Below are 20,891 nucleotides of genomic sequence, written 5' to 3' on the forward strand. Positions count from 1 at the left end.
TTAAAAATGGAAGCAGGACTCCCCTGACAATCCAGTGGTTAAGACTCTGAGCTTCCAATGCAGGGGGCATGGGTTCCATCCTTGGTCGGGGAACTAAGATCCTGCATGCTGCAAGGTGTGGCCAATAAATACATACATACATACATACATAAAATTTTACAAATTAAAAAAAATAAAATGGAAGCAATGTAAATTATTTTTCCATTGAACCCAACTTTATCATTTGGGGGAGAGCTGCATTTGACTTTAACGACAGCACTGCATGAGATATCACTGTTGTACTGCAGGGCATGTGTCCATTTTACTTTTTTTAATGTGGCTACTGGAAAATTTTAAATTACACCATACTGCATTTCTCTTTGCCAGCAATGGTCTAGGGTCTTACAACCCCATGTGGTCTGGTCACTATCATGTGGGAGCCATCCCCGACCTTCAGAATCTGATCGTTTACTGAGATGCCCGGGTGATTCTTATGCACAGTAATCAGAGCACTGATCTGGATGACACGGAAGACATCAGGCCTCTGGTAGTTACCCCCGGAGTGGCCCCAGTCCTTCTGAGGGCTTGGGGGAGGTGGCAGAGGGAGCAGCAGGAAGACCCCTGCCTGCCACTGTGATGTCACAGAGGCAGCCTCCTGTGTCAGCCAGCCCCACCTACACGGGTGTCCTGGCTGCAAGATATCCTCTTCCTCCTCTCCAGCCCACCTCATACCACCTGATCCCTCTGCTGGCAAGAGGGGCCCTGATTCATCTTCAACTCAATACTCATCCCACACAACCAATTAAGACAGAGCAGAAGAAACACTGAAATCCCTTTGCCTCAGAACTTCAAAACTGAATGAGCAATTCCTCTCAGCTGACTCAAAATGTTTGTCTCACCCAGAAGGTAGGTGCCCTGAATTTTGATACCTCACGACCATCTCATGCATAGTACCCTTAATGTTGGGTTGGTAATATGGATTATGCAAATTCATCAATTTATTTCACACATTCAAGGTAAGGAGCTTGAGAACACACGGTAGGATTATCTGAAATGGAGTAAAAATTTGTTACGCAAGCCCAGATTTTATTGATAAACCTGGTGATGTCCCTAACTTGGCCTCTTGTTTAACCATCATCTTCCATTAAAACTTCCATTTCTTCCTCCTTTGACTCTTACCATACTTTTATCTCTGCTGCCAGGGCAGCTTAGTGTCTTCTAGCTCTTCTTTTTTTCCTCTCCATCTGTATGATTCCTGTTACAGAATCTGATCCCTGATAGAAGGCCCACTGACCATGGCAGTGATAAACGTGTATCACTCTACTGAACCGAAAGAGATGGTGAGGCATCCCCAAGGTCCCACTGAAAGCCAGCTCCAGTTGGAAATCTGCTGGAACTAAGGAGGACAGCACGACCTTAGGTTCTTTCTGGTCTCAAAGAATCTGCAGAGATGCTTCCAGACCCAGAAAGACACTCACAGCCAACAAAGATGTCCTGGCTTGTTTAAGGTAGAATCCACATCTGGAAGTGACTTGCCTCCCATTTTGAATAAGTTGGAAACTACCAAATTGCAGCTCTCAGGGTTACTAAAAAAAAGCCAATGTTCATTCTCCTATATCTTGCCTTACTCAGGAGAGAAAAATGAAGCTTACAATTAGCCAGAGAAATCACACAGACACACAAACACACACACAAACACACACACAGAGCAATGTGGTGTTCTATTCATCGGCAGGAAGTTAGGGATCTCAGAAGAAAGGATAAAACGGGTTGTAAAAAAGAGACACGTTGGGGCCGCAGAGAAGAGTGGCTCCGAAGAGCCGCCAGCTTATGGGCTCAGCCTGCTTCCCCGGTTCAGAAGGCTCCTTAAGTGAATAGATCATAAACAGGAGAACCCTCAGAAGTGGATAGGGATAGGACAGGAAAACCAGCCATAGTGAAAAAAAAATTGTATTGGTTTATGAGGAGAGAGAGTAAAAATGGGCGAGTCTGTTTATCCGTATAAATCCGTGAACTTAACGCAATCCATCGCCTCATTCTGTGGGCGCGCTCATAATTGCGCCTCAATCTGTGCGATGGCTAAGGTGACTGAGCCTCCCCTTTGCTGAGGGTCAGCCTGGCCATGACTCGGGAGGTTTCCAATATTGACTCTCCATTTACGAGCGTTGTGCCCTTGAGCGAGTCAGACTCTGGGAATCTGACTCCTGAGTCCAAAACGGAGCGGCCACCACTCCTTCGGTCTGGTTGTGTGGATTAAAAGTCTGTGGAGGGACTGGCAAGCCCTTCGGGTCCTTCCCCTTCCTTTCCACGTTCACTCCACCGCTTTTGATCTTCACAGCAGAACCGCGAAGGTCAAACTCTTTCCAATTAGCCTCTGGGAGACTAGTCGCTCGGGGTGGTTAGGGAACTTGGCCAAAATCTTTAGTCCCGTCTTGGGGTAGTGGGTGGAGCAGTGACTAGAACTCAGATCTCCTGAGAGTTCGTGGCCCGAAGTTTAGCCTCTTAGACCCACGAAATGAGACAAAGGCATGGCCTTCCTGCAGAACAGGAGCCGGGGCCATAGCTCTAGGGGAGGGGTAGGGGGCGGGGAAAGCCTTGACTAGGGGTCCCGAGGCACCCGGCCCCTCCGGATCCTCGGCCCATCCGCCTGTGTTCGAAATTCAGGGGATGGACGAGGTCTCAGCACTCCCTCGGCCCGGCCCGCCCCGCCTGGGAGGGCCCCCGGGACGCCGTCCCCATGCCCGCAGGAAGATGCAAAGGCTGATGGGCCCTGACCGGACGCCCCACCCGCTCGGCCGCTGGGCGGGGCCTCCCCAAACAATTCAAAACATGCTCCGGCGCGTCGCCATGGCAACGCGCGCCCGCTGCTAGGCGACCGGGCGCCGTAGTAAACCTTGGGCCAGGGTGCTACTCCAGGAGGGAGGCGACTGCGGGCTGGCGGCGGGGACTCGCCTGCGCTTGGGCCTTGCGACTGCCGTGGGGAGGAGGAGAGGGCAGGAAAGGAAGGGACAAGAGGGGGCGCACGCGTGATGGAAACGGGGCGGCCCAGTTCTGCCGGCCGGGGGCCGCGTTCTAAGCACCCCTAGAGAGGCCACTCCCGTTAGGCCCCCGCCGCGCCCGTCGGTCCCCGAGACCCCACCACCACCACCACCATCCCCCGCCCCTCCCACCCCACCCCCCGCCCCAGCGGGCCCCGAGGGCTCCGCCACCCCCACGTGAGCGATTGCCCCACAGGATGTGCAGATGGGCTGCCCCTCTGATTCACTCCAGCTGCTTGCGGCATGGAAGAAAGGCGGCTTCCTCTCCTGGAAATGACTGCATTAGCAAAAGCCCTCGAACAATTCCATTAAAAAGCGGAAAGGGAAAAGCCGCAGAGAGGAGAGGCCCCCAAATACTTTTCTCTGGGCCTTCCCACTGCACATAAGTAGCTGTTTCAGAACTCGGGACCCATGTTAGTAAAACAGGAGTCGTTTCTTATTCTGTGAGCGTCTGGGGTCAAATGGTTGCATTTGAAATTAACCTGAAGCTGGGAAATCCCAGAGCTTAGTGTCCTATAGTGGTGTTAGTATTTTGGACATTGGCATGGGCATTTTGGTGGCATTAGTCTTCCGTTTAGGGCTGGGTGGCAGATATCAAAATGTCCTGTGTCAACCTTCCTTATCTCCGTTCGTAAATGAGTCATGTGCGAGGTATTGAAGTAAAAATTGTAATTAGAGCTGCAAAACCTCCGAGGGTTCAGATAGGTCACCAGAAAGGGCTCCAATCAGTAGGGAATCATGGAGCTTGGGAAAGGACAGAACATTTCCAATCTGTCACTGGCTTGTGAGCAATCTGAGTGTACCCTGGTCTCTATGAACTGAAGATAATACTTGTTCATGAGATCACTGCTGTTTTCTGGGCTGGGCTTGTCAAACAGTAGCAATGTTTCCACAGGTGGGAGGAAATGTGTTGGCAGAGGATCTGTGTAGAAAGGCATAGGGTGTGGACCTGTGGACCCTCTTTTTAGCTTCTCACTGCTCTTCTCTATGTGATCCCTGGTGGTCTAGTGGTTAGGATTCGGCGCTCTCTCTCTCTTCTGTATGTGAACTGGGAGGATTCGTATTTCCTTCACTATAAAAGGCTGTTTGGACACTTTTCTTCTTTATCTATCTTCACCATAGTCTTCCTAATTGTATTCGTGAGCCTGGTTTCCACTGCACACTTCATTCATTCCTTTCATTCATTTGTGTATGTTAGGGGCTTGGCTCTGAGGATTATCAATGAATAAAACATAGTTGCTACTGTATGTAGAAACTTAGTCAAGGGGGCAGAACAGCCAAGTAAACCACGTGATTGGTTTACAAGAGAGAGGCACACAGTAGAACATGCGGCAACAGAGAACAGGGAGGTGTAGATCAGAGCCAATGACAACCAAAACATTTACACTCTCCATTTCAGCCTTTTGTCTACTGAGTAACAGAAAGGAGTGAATGGGGCCTGGGTCAGAAATTTGACTTCTGGGAGAAGGACAGAGATACTACTATCTCTGCCCCAAACAAACCTTTCTTGGGACAAGATGCCAGAATGGATACGTGAAAAAAACAAACACCAAAAAAAAACTCTGGGGACTTCCCTGGTGGCCCAGTGGTTAAGACTCCACACTCCCAATGCAGGAGACCTGGGTTCGATCCCTGTTCAGGGAACTAGATCCCACACGTATGCCGCAACTAAGGAGCTGGTGAGCTGCAACTAAGGAGCCTGTCTGCCGCAACTAAGCCCTGGCCCAACCAAATAAACAAATATTTAAAAAAATAAAAATTAAAAAAAAAACCTAAATTCTGGATATCCTGTAGCCCCAGGCTTGGACCCGAGGGAAGGGGTGTACTATACAATCTTCCCTTGCTTAGCATCTCAGCGTTCTTACCCACTGTTTTAATCACTTCTAATCTCCAGCGTGGTCACAAACCAAATTGAATTCCTGTTTACAAAGTATGTGTGGGTGTCCCAAGACCAGTTTCTCTTTACTCATACCTAGTAAATGTGGTTTGGACAGTGCAGGGTGCGGTGACTGAGGACCTTAGCAAGAATAGGTTAGTCCCAATCCTTGGCTTTGTGACATCACAACGTGTTCAGTTGCGCATACTTCCCTGAGGGGTCATCCTGAGATGGCAACAGCCCAACACCAACGTTCAGTATTGTTTTGAGATGTGGAATCTTCTCATCTGTGTTGAATCATGAGCCTCTGAGCCTAACCAAATTATATTTCTGTGGCATTGACTAGCAATTACTTTTTCTGTTCTAAGAGAGGAAAGAGAAGAAAAAAAAATATATTTACACGCTCAAATTACAATGAAAGGAAGTGAGTATGATGCTGGGCTCCGATTTTTGTGGCCAGGCAGAGAAACTCATGTTTTGTCAAAAAGAGGAAATTAGACATTGTGGCCCAGGGTCCTTGGTGGGGGGGCAGGGGGCAGGGGGAGTGTCTCAAGATTGATGGCAGCTAGAAGCCAGCCAGCCAAGCACACACACTAAATGCACAGCCTCCTAAGGGGTAGAGTCAGGCTTTGGGAGGCCCTAAAATAATGTAATTTGAGAGGTCCTTCTTTGAAAAATAACAAGCACAAATTAGGTAACAGCCTCTTGGAAGGGGCCCGAGTAAGTGGAGGACCGCAAAGCTAGTTTCATCAGCTGCAGTCTCTTAAATCCACCTCCTCGTGTAACCCACCTGAGACTCTACCACTCGCATCCCTTTTTCCCTGGAGAAGGCACATTTCGGGCTATTAAGGCACAGGGGGTGCGGTTAATGAGCAGAGACAATAAAAACCAAAGACAGAGGACTATGCCAAAAGGTGACTCAAGCGGGATATGAGAAGTGTCTCCAAGTATTTGAAGGGTGGAAGCAGAGAGAAGGGAAAAGAATTGTTCACTGTTCTGGGGTGGAAAGGGAAGGAGGATACGATTAAGTAAAGAAAAATGTGCGCAAAACTCATCAGGAAGCATTGGCTAGCAGTATTTTCTGATACTGCAGAGTTGTATTTCCCATGGGAAGTATTTGAGGACCTATTGAGTCACCGAAAACTAAAACTAGCCACAAAAAAAATGCGCCACAGGAAACAATCTTACAAGATGTCCTCGAGGGAGCAGCTAGATAGCCCCAGAGTACATTCTGAGCCCTGAATTCCAGAAGGCTGACGCACGGCTTCTATAGATTAGTGTGTGGGGAGGAGGCCAAGGGAAGAAAAAAGAGCGCCAGCCTGTCGGGCGGGGCAGCCACCTCCACCCACCTTTGGCGACTAGTGGGGGAAGCGTGTGACTGAAGAGGGAAAATATGGGGAGACAGTGCCACCCAGCGCTTGGATGAAAACTGCAGCCTAGAAACCAGCAGTCAATGCAATGGTGAAAAGTGACCACAAAATCCCTGCTCTCTTCTCCCAAAGGAGAGGGAGTTCTGTCATTTGGGTGATACAGACATCACGCCTGGACCGAAGCACACGTATGTCAAACGTGCTGTTAAGAGTAGAGAACTTATCAGGTGACAGAGCAAGATCAAAAGAGACTCATTTGGCTGCAGTGTGACTAATTCAAATGCTCCGAGGGAAGCTTACCTTTGATTCCCTAAACCAACTGCACAAGCATAGGATGGGAAAATCATGACTTGGTTGGTGGCAAATTTGGACGAGGTGGTGGAAGGGCAGGGCAGGGTAGAGAGTCTTGCATTAAGTGTCAGCCCAAAGTGAGTCAAACAGTTGTGATTTTATGGTACATTCATTCCCTGGCTATATAGTTTTCAGTCTGTTCAGCTTTTTACTTGTTGTTTGGTCAGCGTGGCGACTCCCAGGCTCCTCACCTGCGGAACCAGAAACCAGAAGTCCACCCCTAGGTGTGTACTAAAGCTTTCCAAAAATACATATTCGTGAGCCTCGCCCCAGAACCACAATGGCAGCTCAGGATAGAGCCCAGGAATCTGCGTAGCTTCCAAAGTTACAAAGCTTGTTCTGATGCTCAATCAGAATTGAGAACTACTGCTCTCGAATAAGCAGCAGCCTTTGAGAACTGTGCAATCAAGGCAAACAATTAGAATGCAATGTAGAAAGCGTTGTGGGAGGGGTGCAGTGTGACAAAGACAGAAAAGAGGGAACTGTTCTTAGAAAGCAACATTTTTAAAGAATGAGTGACTTTTATTAATCTTGATGAGAAGCAGCTAGATCATCAGGTAAAAAGAGAAGACGTTCCAGGAAGAAAGAGTATCTGCCAAGGCGAGGAGGATGAAGTCCACGGGCATTCAGGGAATCACAGCAGTCTCCCCACCTTCTCATCCCAACTGACTGGTACAATTTTTGAGGACAGAAAGCACAATTTGTACTTCTAGGGGACTGATGGCAAGAAGAGATGCAATCAAACGCTTATTGATTTGCCAGATTTATTTTTTTTTAAGTTTTAGAAATGCCTTTTAAAATAGATAGCCATAGCATTGCTGACCCTGGGATTTATTTCTCTCCAATCCTCCTCCATCTGTATCCTCACCCCCATCCTTACCTAACACTCTCTGACGGTCTCAGGATGTTGTAGTAATCCTTATTAATCATACTAACTAGAGGGTAGAGACCACCCATGACACCAGGGAGCCTTTTCATATCCATGGCTCCATGAAGCCCTGACATTGCAGATCATAGAGCTTATTAAAGGGATGGAAAACCTGACACAAGGGAACGGGAACTTACAAAAGTTACTACAAAGCAATGTTGACTGGAATATTTTGTCCGCCGTAAAATCAAGCCCAATCCATTCACACCAGTTATCTAGGGAACGGTAGTAAGATGGAAAATCAATCATCATGTACTTTTTAAAGAAATTTCCCTCTGCATACACAGAGGTCCTTGCTTCTTTGTGCTGAATCTCAGATCCCCACTGCCAAGCTCTCCTGTGTAATCTCCCAGAACAGCTGGGCCATGACTGCTTTGTCCATTATTAGACGCCCAAGTCCCCTACATGGCAGCATTTAATCATGAGGCACTCCAAAAAATATGAGATAAAGGGGAGGAGTGGGAGGGGGAGAGAGGAGGATGGAAGGGGAGTTTTTCTTCTTTCAACACTAAACCAAAGGGATTTGGAGCACAGATGGCATCTGCAGTCCTTCTGGACAAGCCGTGAGACGCTGACCATGGTCAAGGTAATCAGCTTCCCTCTCTTCTTGTTCAGAACATACATTCCGTAGCTATTTTGCACCTGATTCTTTTAAGAGATGTGCCAGTCTTGTCAATTTGCTGTCCTTACTAGCCTATGTTAATTCTGAGGTTTTCCTGTTAACTTATGTTGATGGAAGATTTCCTGAATTTTTGCATCTATGTAGTGATACTTCCTAGTGATCTGAGCCTGTATCAGGGAAGCCACACTCTGTCCCTTTTCTTTTTTTTAATTAATTTATTATTTATTGGCTATGTTGGGTCTTCATTGCTGCACGTGGGCTTTCTTTAGTTGTGGTGAGTGGGGCTACTCTTCGTTGCCGTGCACAGGCTTCTCATTGTGGTGGCTTCTCTTGTTGCAGAGCACAGGGTCTAGGCGCATGGGCTTCAGTAGTTGTGGGACACAGGCTCAGTAGTTGTGGCTTGGGGGCTCTAGAGTGCAGGCTCAGTAGCTAGGTCTCACAGGCTTTGTTGCTCTGCGGCATGTGGGATCTTCCCGGACCAAGGATCGAACCCGTGTGCCCTGCATTAGCAGGTGGTTTCTTAACCACTGCACCACCAGGGAAGTCCCAGAAGATGTCTTGAACGAGGCTCCTTGAGCCTGTCCTTGGCAGACACACCTTCTGGAAACAGCCTCTTTGGGTTTCATTCCAAGCTCTTTCTCATTCTTTTTTTCTCAACTCCTTAAATTGGTTGTCACCTTAGTGGTTGTATCATGGTGAGGGTTCACTGTTCTTATTCTGGAATAACCTGAAGAATAACTTACCAATATGTATGATTTGAAATGGAGTGAGGGTAGAATTAAAATCTGATGTGGTGTGATAGTAGATAAATCTCCAAGCCATAAGTGATTGAAAATAAAGTTGTCGGAAATGTAGAATTGCCTAAATCCTTAGTTTCACCTTTATACAGAATGATTGATGAAGATGATTTACCTTGAAGTCTATTTCCTAGTCAAGCAACAGATATAAAAATAGAAAGGATAACTAACTTATAGTAACAGAACAATGACAGAGACCAATAGGATTTTCATAACTAAAAACAAGATGAAAACATTCTTTTGGGGGAAGAAGCGGCCACCGTAGTGACTCCCATATCTGGCAATATCCGATCATCCCTCTTCCAGATGCCGTGGCATTTGAGTCCTCACCAAGGTCACCCAGAGTCTTGAACTGACAACTCTCGGTGGAATTAATTTGTTGAGTGCTTAAAAAAAAAAAATCATATTAACAAATCGCTTTTCAGAAGCTGTTTCATCATACGTTTTGCTTACTGGCTTTTATATACATGTGAACTGGTATATTTCTTATTGCCATTAAAAAAAACTGCACTTTGTCTGTAGTATGTACTGTTTTAGTCCCTGGAAATTCTGAAGAACAAACTGTTATGTTTCTAAGATAAAGTTCCCTGTTTAATGTAGGAAATGTTAAACTGGAGATGATGAGAGAGGCAGATTTATGGGCCTGTCTCATTTAGCTATGGCTTTATTTACATCTCTTAAGCTAAGCAGATTGGGGTCTGATTAATTCCGACATGAGCGATCGCCTAGAAAGCTCAAGACAGTTTACTTTAAGTGTCTGTCAGCAGCTGAGTATGACTTCCTCTCCGTTCGGTATGTATTAATATAACAGTACAAACTGCTTCCTAATGCAAAGTGTGAGACCTGTCAGCTTTCTTTATTTTTCTAAATCAAATTAAATCTGGCTCCAAGCCACCACTCCCCAACTCCGAAGCATCTAATATTGGACTTTTTCAGCTCGCCCTTCTCTTCTCTTAGGCTAAGAATGACAAGGTCAGGGGCTCCAGCCAGAGCTCCTCGGGCCACCTTTGTTCTGCAGCCACACACTGCGTGGCCCCCAGGAGTCAGGCATTGCAGCTGCATCAGGCTGTGGGGCCGCCCCTGCAGGCTCCTCGTCCACCCGCCAAGGGCACCCTCCCTGTGCTTCCAAGTCCACAGCACTCAGTGTCCAGCCTCCGTGGGTACCACGCAGCCACCTCGCACGTGAGATTTCATCTCAGGGGCAGTGGATGGAAGCTGGACCCAGATCACCGCCTCTCTCAGAACCCAGAGCTCCATCTCCTCCCCAAGGGTTGTAGCATCCTCACATCCCAGTTGGTCCACTGCCCTCTTAATCTCAAGGCCCCAATGCCTCTATCTGCTCCTGCAGGGTTGATTCACTTTAACATTGGTTGATAGGAGATATGCCCCTTTACTCCTCTCAGAGGAATCTAACACAGGGAGGAAGGCAAAACTGGGTCATTTGTAGAGATGTGGATGGACCTAGAGACTGTCATACAGAGTGAAGTAAGCCAGAAAGAGAAAAACAAATACCGTATATTAACGCATATATGTGGAATCTAGAAAAATGGTACAGATGAACGTATTTGCAGGGTAGGAATAGTGACATAGATGTAGAGAATGGATATGTGGACACAGGGAAGGGGAGGGGAGGGTGGGATGAACTGGGAGATTAGGATTGACGTATATACCGTACCGTATGTAAAATAGATAGCTGGTGGGAACACTCTGTAAAGCACAGGAAGCTCAGCTGTGTGCTCTGTGATGACCTAGATGGGTGGGATGAGGGTGAATGGGTGGGAGGTCCAAGAGGGAGGAGATATAGGTGTACATATAGCCAATTCACTTCACTGTACAGCAGAAACTAACACAACATTGGAAAGCAATTATACTCCAATAAAAAATAATAAGTAAATACATAAATTAATTAATTAACCAACAAATACCTTACATTGTCACAATAACAAATACCTCTGCAAGTCCGTGCTGCTAACTTTCAACGAAGACAAAAGCAAAGATTACCAGCAGGAACCCTTGGAGAGCTCCCAATTCTTTTTCTCAACTAGCTCAGTGGCTTAATCACATTATTATCTGATGCGTATTCAGATTATCCCCAATAAGCATTTTAATACAATAAGGTCCAGCTTACATACACATCATCGCTACGGTGCCTCCTCCCGGCCACTCCTGGAGCCCAAGCTTCCTCACGGCTACTTGGAGAAACTCCCAGTGGCTGGTTGTGCCCATCGTGTTGGAGGAAAGCGGCTCGAGCTTCGGGAGCCGCAGGGGAGGGGGCCGATCTGCTAGGAGGCTCCGAAATCAGGCTCCGCACGTGTGTTTGTCTGTTGCAGATGGAACTCCCGAAGGGCTTCTCTGGCCAACGGATACGCCTATCTGCCGTCCTCAACATGCTATCACTCAGCCTCTCCACAGCATCCCTGCTCAGCAACTACTGGTTTGTGGGCACACAGAAGGTGCCCAAGCCCCTGTGCGGGAAAGGCCTGCCAGCCCAGTGCTCTGACATGCCAGTGCCCTTGGATGGGGGTAGCACCAACGCATCATCCCAGGAGGTGGTGCAATATCGCTGGGAGACTGGGGATGACCGCTTCACCTTCCATGCCTTCCGGAGTGGCATGTGGCTATCCTGCGAGGAAATTGTGGAAGAACCAGGTAGCCTCCTCACCCCAGCCGCCTGGTTTCTTTTCGCTCCACCCCCCCCCCCCCCCCCCCCCGCCCCCGCCCCACCCAGGGATCTCATGCAGGCAGAGAACCAGTGGGAAGTGTATAGCTCTTGCTCACACCCGCCGGGCCTCACCCCCTCCCTGGGGTCTCCCCACCTGCGCTGTGTCCCTTCCCCATCAGACTTCCTCATGATAGGGCCCAAAGTCCATCCATCTGGCATTTTACCTCCAGACTCACTGGTTCAAATAGCATTACCCTTAAACAGTTTCATGTAGACTTTCAACATGAGCGGAATTTCCATCCCAGCGAGCTAGAGTTGCTATTTAGACAAAACAAGGAGATTATCCTAGAAAAAAACCTGGGCTCTGCCCAGCTGTAACGTTATAGGAAGAACTGCATTTTTCCTACAGGCTTTGATTTTCTCACGTATGAGATCAGAGTAGATGGCTTTTAAATAAGCACCCCCCCCCCAAGGGTGTTCTCATTCTGTTATTGTTACAATTGAAAAGGTGGGGGAACTGATGCCCAGAGAGGAGAACGAGATCATGGACATCTGACCCAGACAGACCCTCCCAGGTCTCACACCGCTGGGCACACAGTCGCAAAGCGGGTGCTGTGCCAGCCTGTTAGGTAGGGGTCACCCTCAGGCGGGGAGCCGTGGGGGTTGAGGACACCCCCTCCTTCCTGTTCAAAGCAGGCAAAGATTCCCCTGGTCATGACGTGTTTCTAAAGCCCAGAACTGTGCACAATTTGCAATCTGCTCCTTCTCCCGATTTGGGCTGAGGGGAAAGGAGATGGGAGAGGATTAGAAATCCGTGTGTATTTACATTCATATTTGAGTTATTATTGTGCCACTTGGCACTGCTCCAACTCCAGTCCCAGAAACAGTTTACAGCCACTCAGGCCAGTGGTACAGCAAGAGCAAAAGGTGCTGGTGAAGGAATGCTGGAAACATTCCCCCGGGTGACTGAAGGAGTCTCCTTTTCATTATCAGGACTTGAGTGAGAAATTAATCTTGGATGACTCTGGCCTATTTTGTTCCTCCATCCATGCATCCTCCCCTGCTCCCAAAGAGGCATTTATTGCCTGCCTACCACCTGCTGGGTAGGCCTGTGTTGGACCAAACGGAGCAGCACCTGGGATGGGATGAGGCAAAGTCTGCATCCTTCATCCAAGGCAGCACCTCAACACCTGGTACCTTGTCTGTTTCAGGGGAGAGGTGCCGAAGTTTCCTTGAACTCACACCACCAACCGAGAGAGGTGAGAAAGGACTACTGGAATTTGCCACGTTGCAAGGCCCACGTCACCCCACTCTCCGATTTGGAGGGAAGCGGTTGATGGAGAAGGCTTTCCTCCCCCACTCTTCCTTGGGGCTTGTGGCAAGTATGTGGGTTTGATAAATTTAGTTGCCATTGAATTGGGCCTCTGGGGATCTAAACTGTACGGTGATCTCCTGCTTTTCTCTTCTCCTGAGCCCCACAGGGTGACACAAACTCCCGCTAGGCTGACTCTCATTCCTATGCAGGAATGCAAAAAAGGAACAGCAGGGACAAATAAAGCCCACAAATAGAAATCCGCCAACCGCTCCAACCTACTCCTGTTGCCAAGTAACCATGTAGAAAGCTTGGGTTTTTCCTTTTTTTTTTTTCCTTCCAATAATCTTTTTGTGACGTAGAAAGAAAAGGAATCAAGGACAGTGGGGGGACAGGGAGGGGAGGAAGAAGAGAAACAAAATGGATGATTCCAAAATTAAATTTAAGGAGAGAGAGAGAGAGACAAAAATGACAAGTAGCAAGTCATATCCCTGCAAGATTTGGTGAAAATGGGATGATTTCGTCTCAAACCTCCCTAAGAGTATTTACAGTCAATCAAGTGTACTTGACTACATATTGGGTACTGAGCAGAGTGAGAGCTGAGGGGTGAGCGCAAAGAGCCGCAGGTTAAGGACTGTCCCAGCTGCTTTCAGCTCTGTCTCTGCCTCTGGTGCTCTGAGGCTCTCCACTTCTCGTAGGCAGCATTTGTTCACTGCTGGTTCCGTTATTTAACTGTCAGGGTGAGGGTTCTTCTTCCTCTGGTTTCTGACAGAGATCCTATGCTTATCCCTGGGAGCCCAATTCGCCTGCATCGGACTTGAACTCATCAGCTTCCTCCTGCTACTGACGGACTTGCTATTCACGGGGAACCCGGGCTACAGCCTCAAGCTGAGCGCCTTCGCCGCCATCTCCTCCGTCTTGTCAGGTGAGCATCTCCAGGGCTAGAGAGGAGGGGGCGTGTCCTCTGCTGCTTCTGAAACACTAGCTGGAAGGCTGCTGTCTCTGTCCTAAAGGGAAGAAGGAGCCCAAAGTCAGTCTAAAAAATGGAGCCAGGAGATACAACACAGGCGTCTTTAATTTTAAATTGAAATAACATGCAAATGTTATATTAGATCATTACGTACTTTGCAAAATGATTTTTCTCTAGGTTCTTTTTATTTGCAGGTTTACTCATTATGTACAATATAGTTTGGTTTATTATTTATTTATTTATTTATTTATTGGCTGCATTGGGTCTTTGTTGCTGCGCACAGGCTTTCTCTAGCTGCAGCGAGCAGGAACTATTCTTTGTTGAGGTGTACAGATTTCTCATTGTGGTGGCTTCTCTTGTTGCAGAGCATGGGCTCTAGGCACTTGGGCTTCAGTAGTTGTGGCACGCAGGCTCAGTAGTTATGGCTCACAGGCTTAGTTGCTCCAAGGCATGTGGGATCTTCCCAGACTAGGGATGGAACCCATGTCCCCTGCGTTGGCAGGTGGATTCTTAACCTCTACGCCATCAGGGAAGTCCCTGGTTTACCTTTGAGTCGTGACATACACACACCTTTTCCAGACTCTGTTGGATAAAGTAAGACATGCGTGCAGATATGAAGGATCAGGCTCATACTGGAGATACGGGTGGGAAAGAAGGAAAGGGAGCAGCTGCCCTGTGTGCAGCAATTGACTCAGAAATGTTCCCACAGCTCGAAACCTGACGTCTGGGGAACCGATTGCAAATACACCTTCAAGGAGAAGGCCCCATTGTAGAGTAGCCCCCTGGAATGTGGTGGCATCTGGGTAATGGAACGTCTTCACATAGGTTGTACCTGATGCCAGATGAGGAGGCTGCTCCCAAAGCATATCCCCTGAGATGGCAATGCCAGCCTGTCTCTAAGGGCGCTGCCTTCCTGTTTTCTCTGTAGGCCTCCTGGGGATGGTGGGCCATATGATGTATTCACAAGTCTTCCAGGCAACGGCCAACCTGGGTCCAGAAGACTGGAGGCCCCATGCTTGGAATTATGGCTGGGCCTTCTAGTAAGTGCTTACCACCTTGGCCTTTCTCCTCCTACTGGTCCACCTCTGTTAGATGCTCGCTCTGTGTCTTTCTGCCTTCTCTTCAACCCTCATCCAAGACGTCCGTCAGTCACCCAGAGGGCGGGACCGGCAGGCCGCACCCATTCTCTCCCCACCTTCTGAGGAGGTGCAGAGTGGATTCCTCTGCCTCGTCGTTTCTGCTGATAAAGCTGTAGCAAGTGCTTCTTCACCTGCCATGTATCACACCCTTGGAAAATGCGACTGATTTTGCATGGCTTATGGAAATGATGCTCTATATTTTATATGTCATGACTCAAGGTATTGGGAGGCAGAGAAATGAAGAATGAGCCTTGAAACCTGGATTGGGTTCCATTCCTAGAGATGGCGGCTCACTCTTCTCCTGTGACGAAGAGTAACTTCATCCTGCCTCCATTCTTATCTCCCCCAAGCTGTGTTAGAAATGAAACTTCCCCCACCAGTCTCTCTCTAACCCTTAAAGAACTAAGGGCTCAGTTAGTTCCGATTTCTCTTAAAAAGAGGGAAGCAGCAACCATGATGAAACACACACATTCAAGGGAAACACCCCCTTTGCTTGGGTTCCTCCCCTCCTCCCTTGCGGAACTCTCCACTCACTGCATGGGTGCTCACCTGGACCTACACGAGCCATCTGGGCTGAGTGCTGAGCACTTACCAGTCCTGGAAAGACAGTGCCGGGCTCGAGTTTCTGTGCAGAAGAGGCATATGGAAGCCTATAATGTCTGTCACAGGATCCCATCCCCATTTCTCATGGTATAACATGTGCTATTGGATTCAGGGGTCTTTGGTCTCTCCACCAGCCACCCTATCTGTTTAGCTCATTTTCCAGACTCATTGTTTCTCACCTTTTGTCCGTTTTTGAGCCATTCTGGGCATTTCAACTGCAGAGCTCAGACTTCAAAACTCCCATCAGAAGCATCCTTAGCCTGAGTTTAGTCCATCAGAGGCAGCCAAAGGGGAACACACAGTAGTAGCGCGTAGCCTCTGAGCATCACTTGGCCTCCTAAAACCACCACCGCCCCCCACCCCCCGCCCCAAACCTCCACCACTCCTGGTGTCCTGGGCCTCCTGTGATCGTGGAAGACTTAGCGGTTTGACTTCCCCAGTTTTATGAATGTGTTTGGTAGTTTCCTGGTGTCTTTTTTCTTTGTTGAATCCATCCATCCAGCTTCTCTTCATCTTCCACCCTTTACAAACTCCCTTAAGCCAAGAACCACATTGTTTCCATAGTAGGCAAATTCCACTAGAGCAACCTATAATAATACCCCTGGATGTGTAGTCAGTGTTTCCTGAATCACTCTCAGAAGCTCAACGTTGTGGACCCTAAAAGGGCTAGGCTCAAGGAGGACAGAAGAAGTATTGGACTGAAAGAAAATCTTTGGCAGGAAGAATGTGTGTGTCTGGGAAAGGAGGGAGGTAGTGCTTTGGGCTGTGTCTACTGTGTCCAGCTAAGCTACAGGTCTATGGAATCTTGGAAATTATACAGCTTGGGAAACAACAGTCTAAAATTGTGTGTGGTGGGGTGGGGGTAAGAGTGTGTGTGTGCATATGTGTGTGCATATGTGTGTGCATAAAATAAGCCACCAGGTATAAAAGAACACAGCACTGAAAACTAATCAGTGCAGTGAAAACAAGTCCATTAAACTCCTAGCCTGACTCTAACACTATATATAGATCATTGTCTTTTACTACAAACATTCAGAACTTACCCTAAGACAGACTAAATTCAATCCTCCTGCCCACAGCTCTTTATCTACAACGTGGTGGAAGGCAACACCCTCAGGTCCCTAAATCCCTAAAAGGCATCAGCCTAGCTGACTAGTAGGAAGGGATCCTGGTATTTTTCTTTCAAACCTGTAAGAAAGAGTCTCACTTTCCAGCTTTTGTATGTTTGTCCCTAGCACGGCCTGGGTCTCCTTCACCTGCTGCATGGCATCGGCTGTCACCACCTTCAACACATACACTAGGCTGGTGCTGGAGTTCAAGTGCAAGCACAGTAAGAGCTTCAGAGGAACCCCACCGAGCTGCCTACCACATCACCACCAATGTTTCCTCCAGCAGCTGGTGTGCACAGCCCAACCGGGGGGGCCTCTGACCAGCTACCCCCAGTACCACCACCAGCCCATCCGCTCTGTCTCCGAAGGCGTGGACTTCTACTCGGAGCTACACAACAAGGAATTTCAACACGGGACCAGCCGGGAGCCTAAGGAAGAGGCGGCCCAGTCGTCTGTAGAAGAAGAACGGTGTTAGGAGTTAGTGGGTTTGGAGAGCAGGCTGAGCCCGACCTTACATGTCGCTTTGTCATCAACACATGCTTAAGCCAAAGTCTGTTTCTCGAGCGTGATTTTCAGAGGTTAAGAACAAGGATGTTTAAAGTCCAAGTCCAAGAGGCATGTGCCCAGGAACCCAGCTCCTTCAGTCCCTTTTCTGTCACAGCTCGGTCTCACCCCCGCTCTCTGCCCCCCACCCACTCATTCAGAAGTTCCTTCTGGCCTTTGTTCATTATGTGCCAGGTTCTGAGAGATAAAAAGAGGAGTAAAACACAGTTCCTGCCCTGTAGGGGCAATCAGTCTGGTCACCTGTCTGGGATTGGGAAGAATGGAGGTGGGTAGCTGGTGTTGGCTCAGCTTTCCGTGACTGCACTTGACTTCTCCTGGAAGCCATACACTGGAAGATGAAGGCTCTCCTAGGAGCTCGGACATGTAGAGCAGCTGTCCTCTGCACTACCTATCACAGTGTCCTGCATCCACGTGGTAGGGACCATATCACGTCACGTTAATTACACATTATCCTTGGAGCCATCAGGAGGCTAGGACGTGAGAAGGCTCCTGCAGCCTGCAGGGACAGGCCACCCCCAGAGCGGCCCACTGAGGCCGTGCAGACAGGATGGCAGTTCCCCAGCAACCAGGCTGCAGCCTACACGCCCCTCTGAACCCCACCTCGCACCCACCCACTCCACCTTTCTCTTTTCCATCAGGGAAATCACACCATCCCCGATGGCTGAGAAGAATGCGCACGGCACACACGTGTGCTCCTGTACACAGTGTTTATTTGTTCTGCAACGATTCACATTTTAAACAGTGCTTCCTGACAACGTACCAGCTGACTCTTCTTTAACACGGGCAATAAGGACGGCCATTCACATTCAGGGCATGGGGGGACCACCAGACCACACAAGAAAGGGGAGCAGAGACCCTCTAGGGGTAGGGAGGATGTTGTCCAATGTGGAGGGTTTGTAAGGGAAGGAAAGGGGAGGGATTTGGAGAAGGAACACTCTGGCATTCGCAGAAGTCAATCCTCTTTCTAAGTAGTTCTGGGCTGGCTCTGCGGGCAACCCCGTGTGGGGCACGGGGAAGAGAGGATCACTTCCTATCTAAGCCATCTGGGTGAGGGGTTGCCTGCGAAGAGAAGGAAGCTTAGGGACACATTTCACAAGAGACCAGCACCCACACCGATCAGGTGACGCTTCCTAGATCTCCAGCCACCACTTATGCCCCCGTACTGGTTGCAAGAGGAAGAGGAAACCTAGAGCTTGTGTCCTGTGTTTAGCAAGAGAAATTCAAACTGATCAGAGTCAAAACTATGTAAAGTCAGTCTGCAAACACACCACAGGAATTTAGGGATGTGGGTTTTCCTAGCTGCTCCTGAGGTATTTCTGGGACTCACCAAGCATAAATAGTCTCTTGCCCCAAACAGTAACCCCAAACCAGATCCTCAGTAAACAACTTTGCATTTGACTCCTGCCTAAAGGGGTTCAGCCCAGGCCACCAGGTCACCACTCAAGTTGTAGGTATTCAGTCGACTGTGAATTAGTCCTTAGACTTCTCTGTTAGAGCAAACTAGACCTCACACCCTTCTACCAGGTAGATTCAAACCCTAGGAAGTAAGTCTGGAATCAGTCCCATACTCTTGGGTGTCTCCTAATTGTTCCCCCAAGTCCACAATAAGCAGGACCACACATGCCTTCAAGTGTTAAAACCAGATTTGCTTTCAGGGGCTTAAGGGCGGGGGAGGGGGCAGAAACCTGGCAAGGCCAGTCTACAGGCCAGGCAACATCCTGCTTAGAGCTCTGGCCATGAAGCTTCTGCTATGTCACAATGCCTACCAGTGGGGAATTCAGACACATCCCTTTAAACATGGCATCCCAACTTTCTGGAATCTCTACATTTTCTGGAATCTCTTTATTAACACAAGCTATAAAGACACAGGCTCAAGTGAAGACAGAACCTGAGTGAACGCAGGGATGACCTATGAAAATTATTCAAGAACAAAAGCGGTTCTCCCCCGGCTAACGTGGGTTTCTCTGCTATATAAACAACACCTAGACATTTAGGAGAGAACCTGATAAAGTAACATATTCATACGGAAGAAGGAAGAAGTAAGCTCTAATTAGAGATAATTCTAAATAACTTCACCACTTATAAAAGCTATAGACATTGTCTCAAAATACTCTGCTTCAAAGGCTCAGCAAGGAAGAAGGTTACGGGGCCGAACAGTTGCATGCTGGACTCAAGGAGCCAGAGTCAAAGTTCAGAAACAGCTTTGCTCTCATGCAAGCAAAGCAAAACATCCCTGAATAAAAGAGAGCAAAGTGAGAGGCAGAAAGGAGGACACCCACTAGGAGAAGATGCTAGAGAGCAGAGTGGAGATGCAGGCGGATGAGGCTGCCCGCCTCGGCTGTTCTGACTTGAGTTTTCCTCTAAGCTGAGGACGGCGCACACCTAAGCACATCTGAAATGACCACAGGAAAAAGGGTCATGACTGGCAGGATGATCCGAACCACATCATAACCTATGGGCCTTGTCAGAGGTGGGGCGTTTAAACTTCTCCTGCTCCCCTTCTCATAGGAACAGGGCTATTCTTATGGTCACTGAAGATACAGCAAAGGAACATGTGAGGAGAGAGGAGACAGGAGCCGCAAGACAAGGAAGAGATGTGGGTGCTGGGTGGCTTGCGCCATCCCCGCTGTCAGTCTTTCTAGCTGCCGCCAAGGTCGGGAGGCAGCTGAGGTACAGGTGTGGGGAGAACAGGGGAGAAATAGTGGGGGGCCCTCCAAGTCAGAGGTAGGCTATCTGGGAGTCTCAAGAGGCCCAAACTAACCAGATGTGTTTCAGACGGATGAGAAGCTGGGCCCCTGGGGCTTAGGACATACTCATCTAGAGAAGATTTCTTCACCACACCAACAGATACACACTCAGGGCCTGACGTACAACAAAATGTTCCAGGGAAGAACGTCACTGGAATGTCCCAGCAAGGCTTCATAAATTAGACACACAAGAAATCACACACTTCATAAGATTCACATTTCCAAACTGTGCACACAGAACGCCTAGAGGGGATTAATTCGGGGGGTTAGAAGGGCAGTAAGATACCCCAGCCAAACGGATCGTGCTGTTGTCCAAGACCTCCAAGTGCCTTCCAAAGTGCTTGGTGACAGTCACGCAGAGGTGGTGGAGTTGGGTGACAGAAGTCCTCTCAGAAGAACTGAGTTTACACCAGCTGGAGAGAGACAGTACCATTCCATTCACTTCTTCTGAAACTGAAGAGTTCAGCAGCCTAGAACTAGGGGTAAGAGTGCAAACGTCAGCGACTTTAATTTTTTTCATGGTAGAGACACAGAGGGACCCTAAAGGTCAGAATATCCCTCTATTTTCCTGTCCTTTTGTCTAACTCCAATAGTTCGTAAGTGTCCCTCCAGAAAGGCCCTTTACCCTTCTCCGTGATAAGTTTCTGAACACTGGACTAGACCACAGTATTTGGGGGGAGGGATGTATTTTGAACAGGATAATTCTTCGTAGGATGTAACTGCCACAAGCCCTGCACAATGCTGGCATTACCGGCCCTTACCAAAAAAAGACCAGTAGCGACAGCAAAAGCCATGACCCCACACTTCCAAACGTCTCCTAAGAG

The 20,891-nt window shown here is 48.4% G+C and overlaps 2 protein-coding genes across 6 annotated transcripts in view; one reads left to right on the forward strand and one right to left on the reverse strand.

Annotated features, from left to right (window-relative positions):
* Positions 1 to 624: 624 nt before the first annotated feature.
* On the forward strand, positions 625 to 17,304 carry GSG1 (germ cell associated 1). 3 transcript variants are annotated; one of them, XM_057702606.1, is made up of 6 exons: positions 625 to 885; positions 11,292 to 11,610; positions 12,835 to 13,005; positions 13,708 to 13,860; positions 14,834 to 14,945; positions 16,883 to 17,304. In XM_057702606.1, the coding sequence occupies exons 1-6, from the start codon at positions 838 to 840 to the stop codon at positions 17,229 to 17,231; spliced, it is 1,152 nt and encodes a 383-aa protein (XP_057558589.1). In that variant the 5' UTR covers positions 625 to 837; the 3' UTR covers positions 17,232 to 17,304. The 3 variants fall into 3 exon arrangements, with proteins under 3 accessions (XP_057558589.1, XP_057558591.1, XP_057558590.1); XM_057702608.1 differs by lacking the exon at positions 625 to 885 and having other exon boundaries at positions 11,283 to 11,610; positions 12,835 to 12,882; XM_057702607.1 differs by lacking the exons at positions 625 to 885; positions 13,708 to 13,860 and adding an exon at positions 12,499 to 12,550 and having other exon boundaries at positions 11,292 to 11,630; positions 12,835 to 13,009; positions 16,883 to 16,948.
* Positions 17,305 to 17,990: 686 nt separating this feature from the next.
* FAM234B (family with sequence similarity 234 member B) overlaps positions 17,991 to 20,891 on the reverse strand; it is a 34,357-nt gene continuing 31,456 nt past the window's right edge. For all 3 annotated transcript variants that reach the window (XR_009048450.1, XM_057702796.1, XM_057702795.1), the window contains exon 13: positions 17,991 to 20,543. Coding sequence is in view for 2 of the 3 variants with exons in the window: in XM_057702796.1 (XP_057558779.1) it covers positions 20,538 to 20,543 (6 nt within the window). In the remaining variant the exon portion in view is untranslated. The remainder of the gene's footprint in view (positions 20,544 to 20,891) is intronic.

Source organism: Hippopotamus amphibius, chromosome 12, assembly GCF_030028045.1.
Source record: "Hippopotamus amphibius kiboko isolate mHipAmp2 chromosome 12, mHipAmp2.hap2, whole genome shotgun sequence".
NCBI lineage: Eukaryota > Metazoa > Chordata > Mammalia > Artiodactyla > Hippopotamidae > Hippopotamus > Hippopotamus amphibius.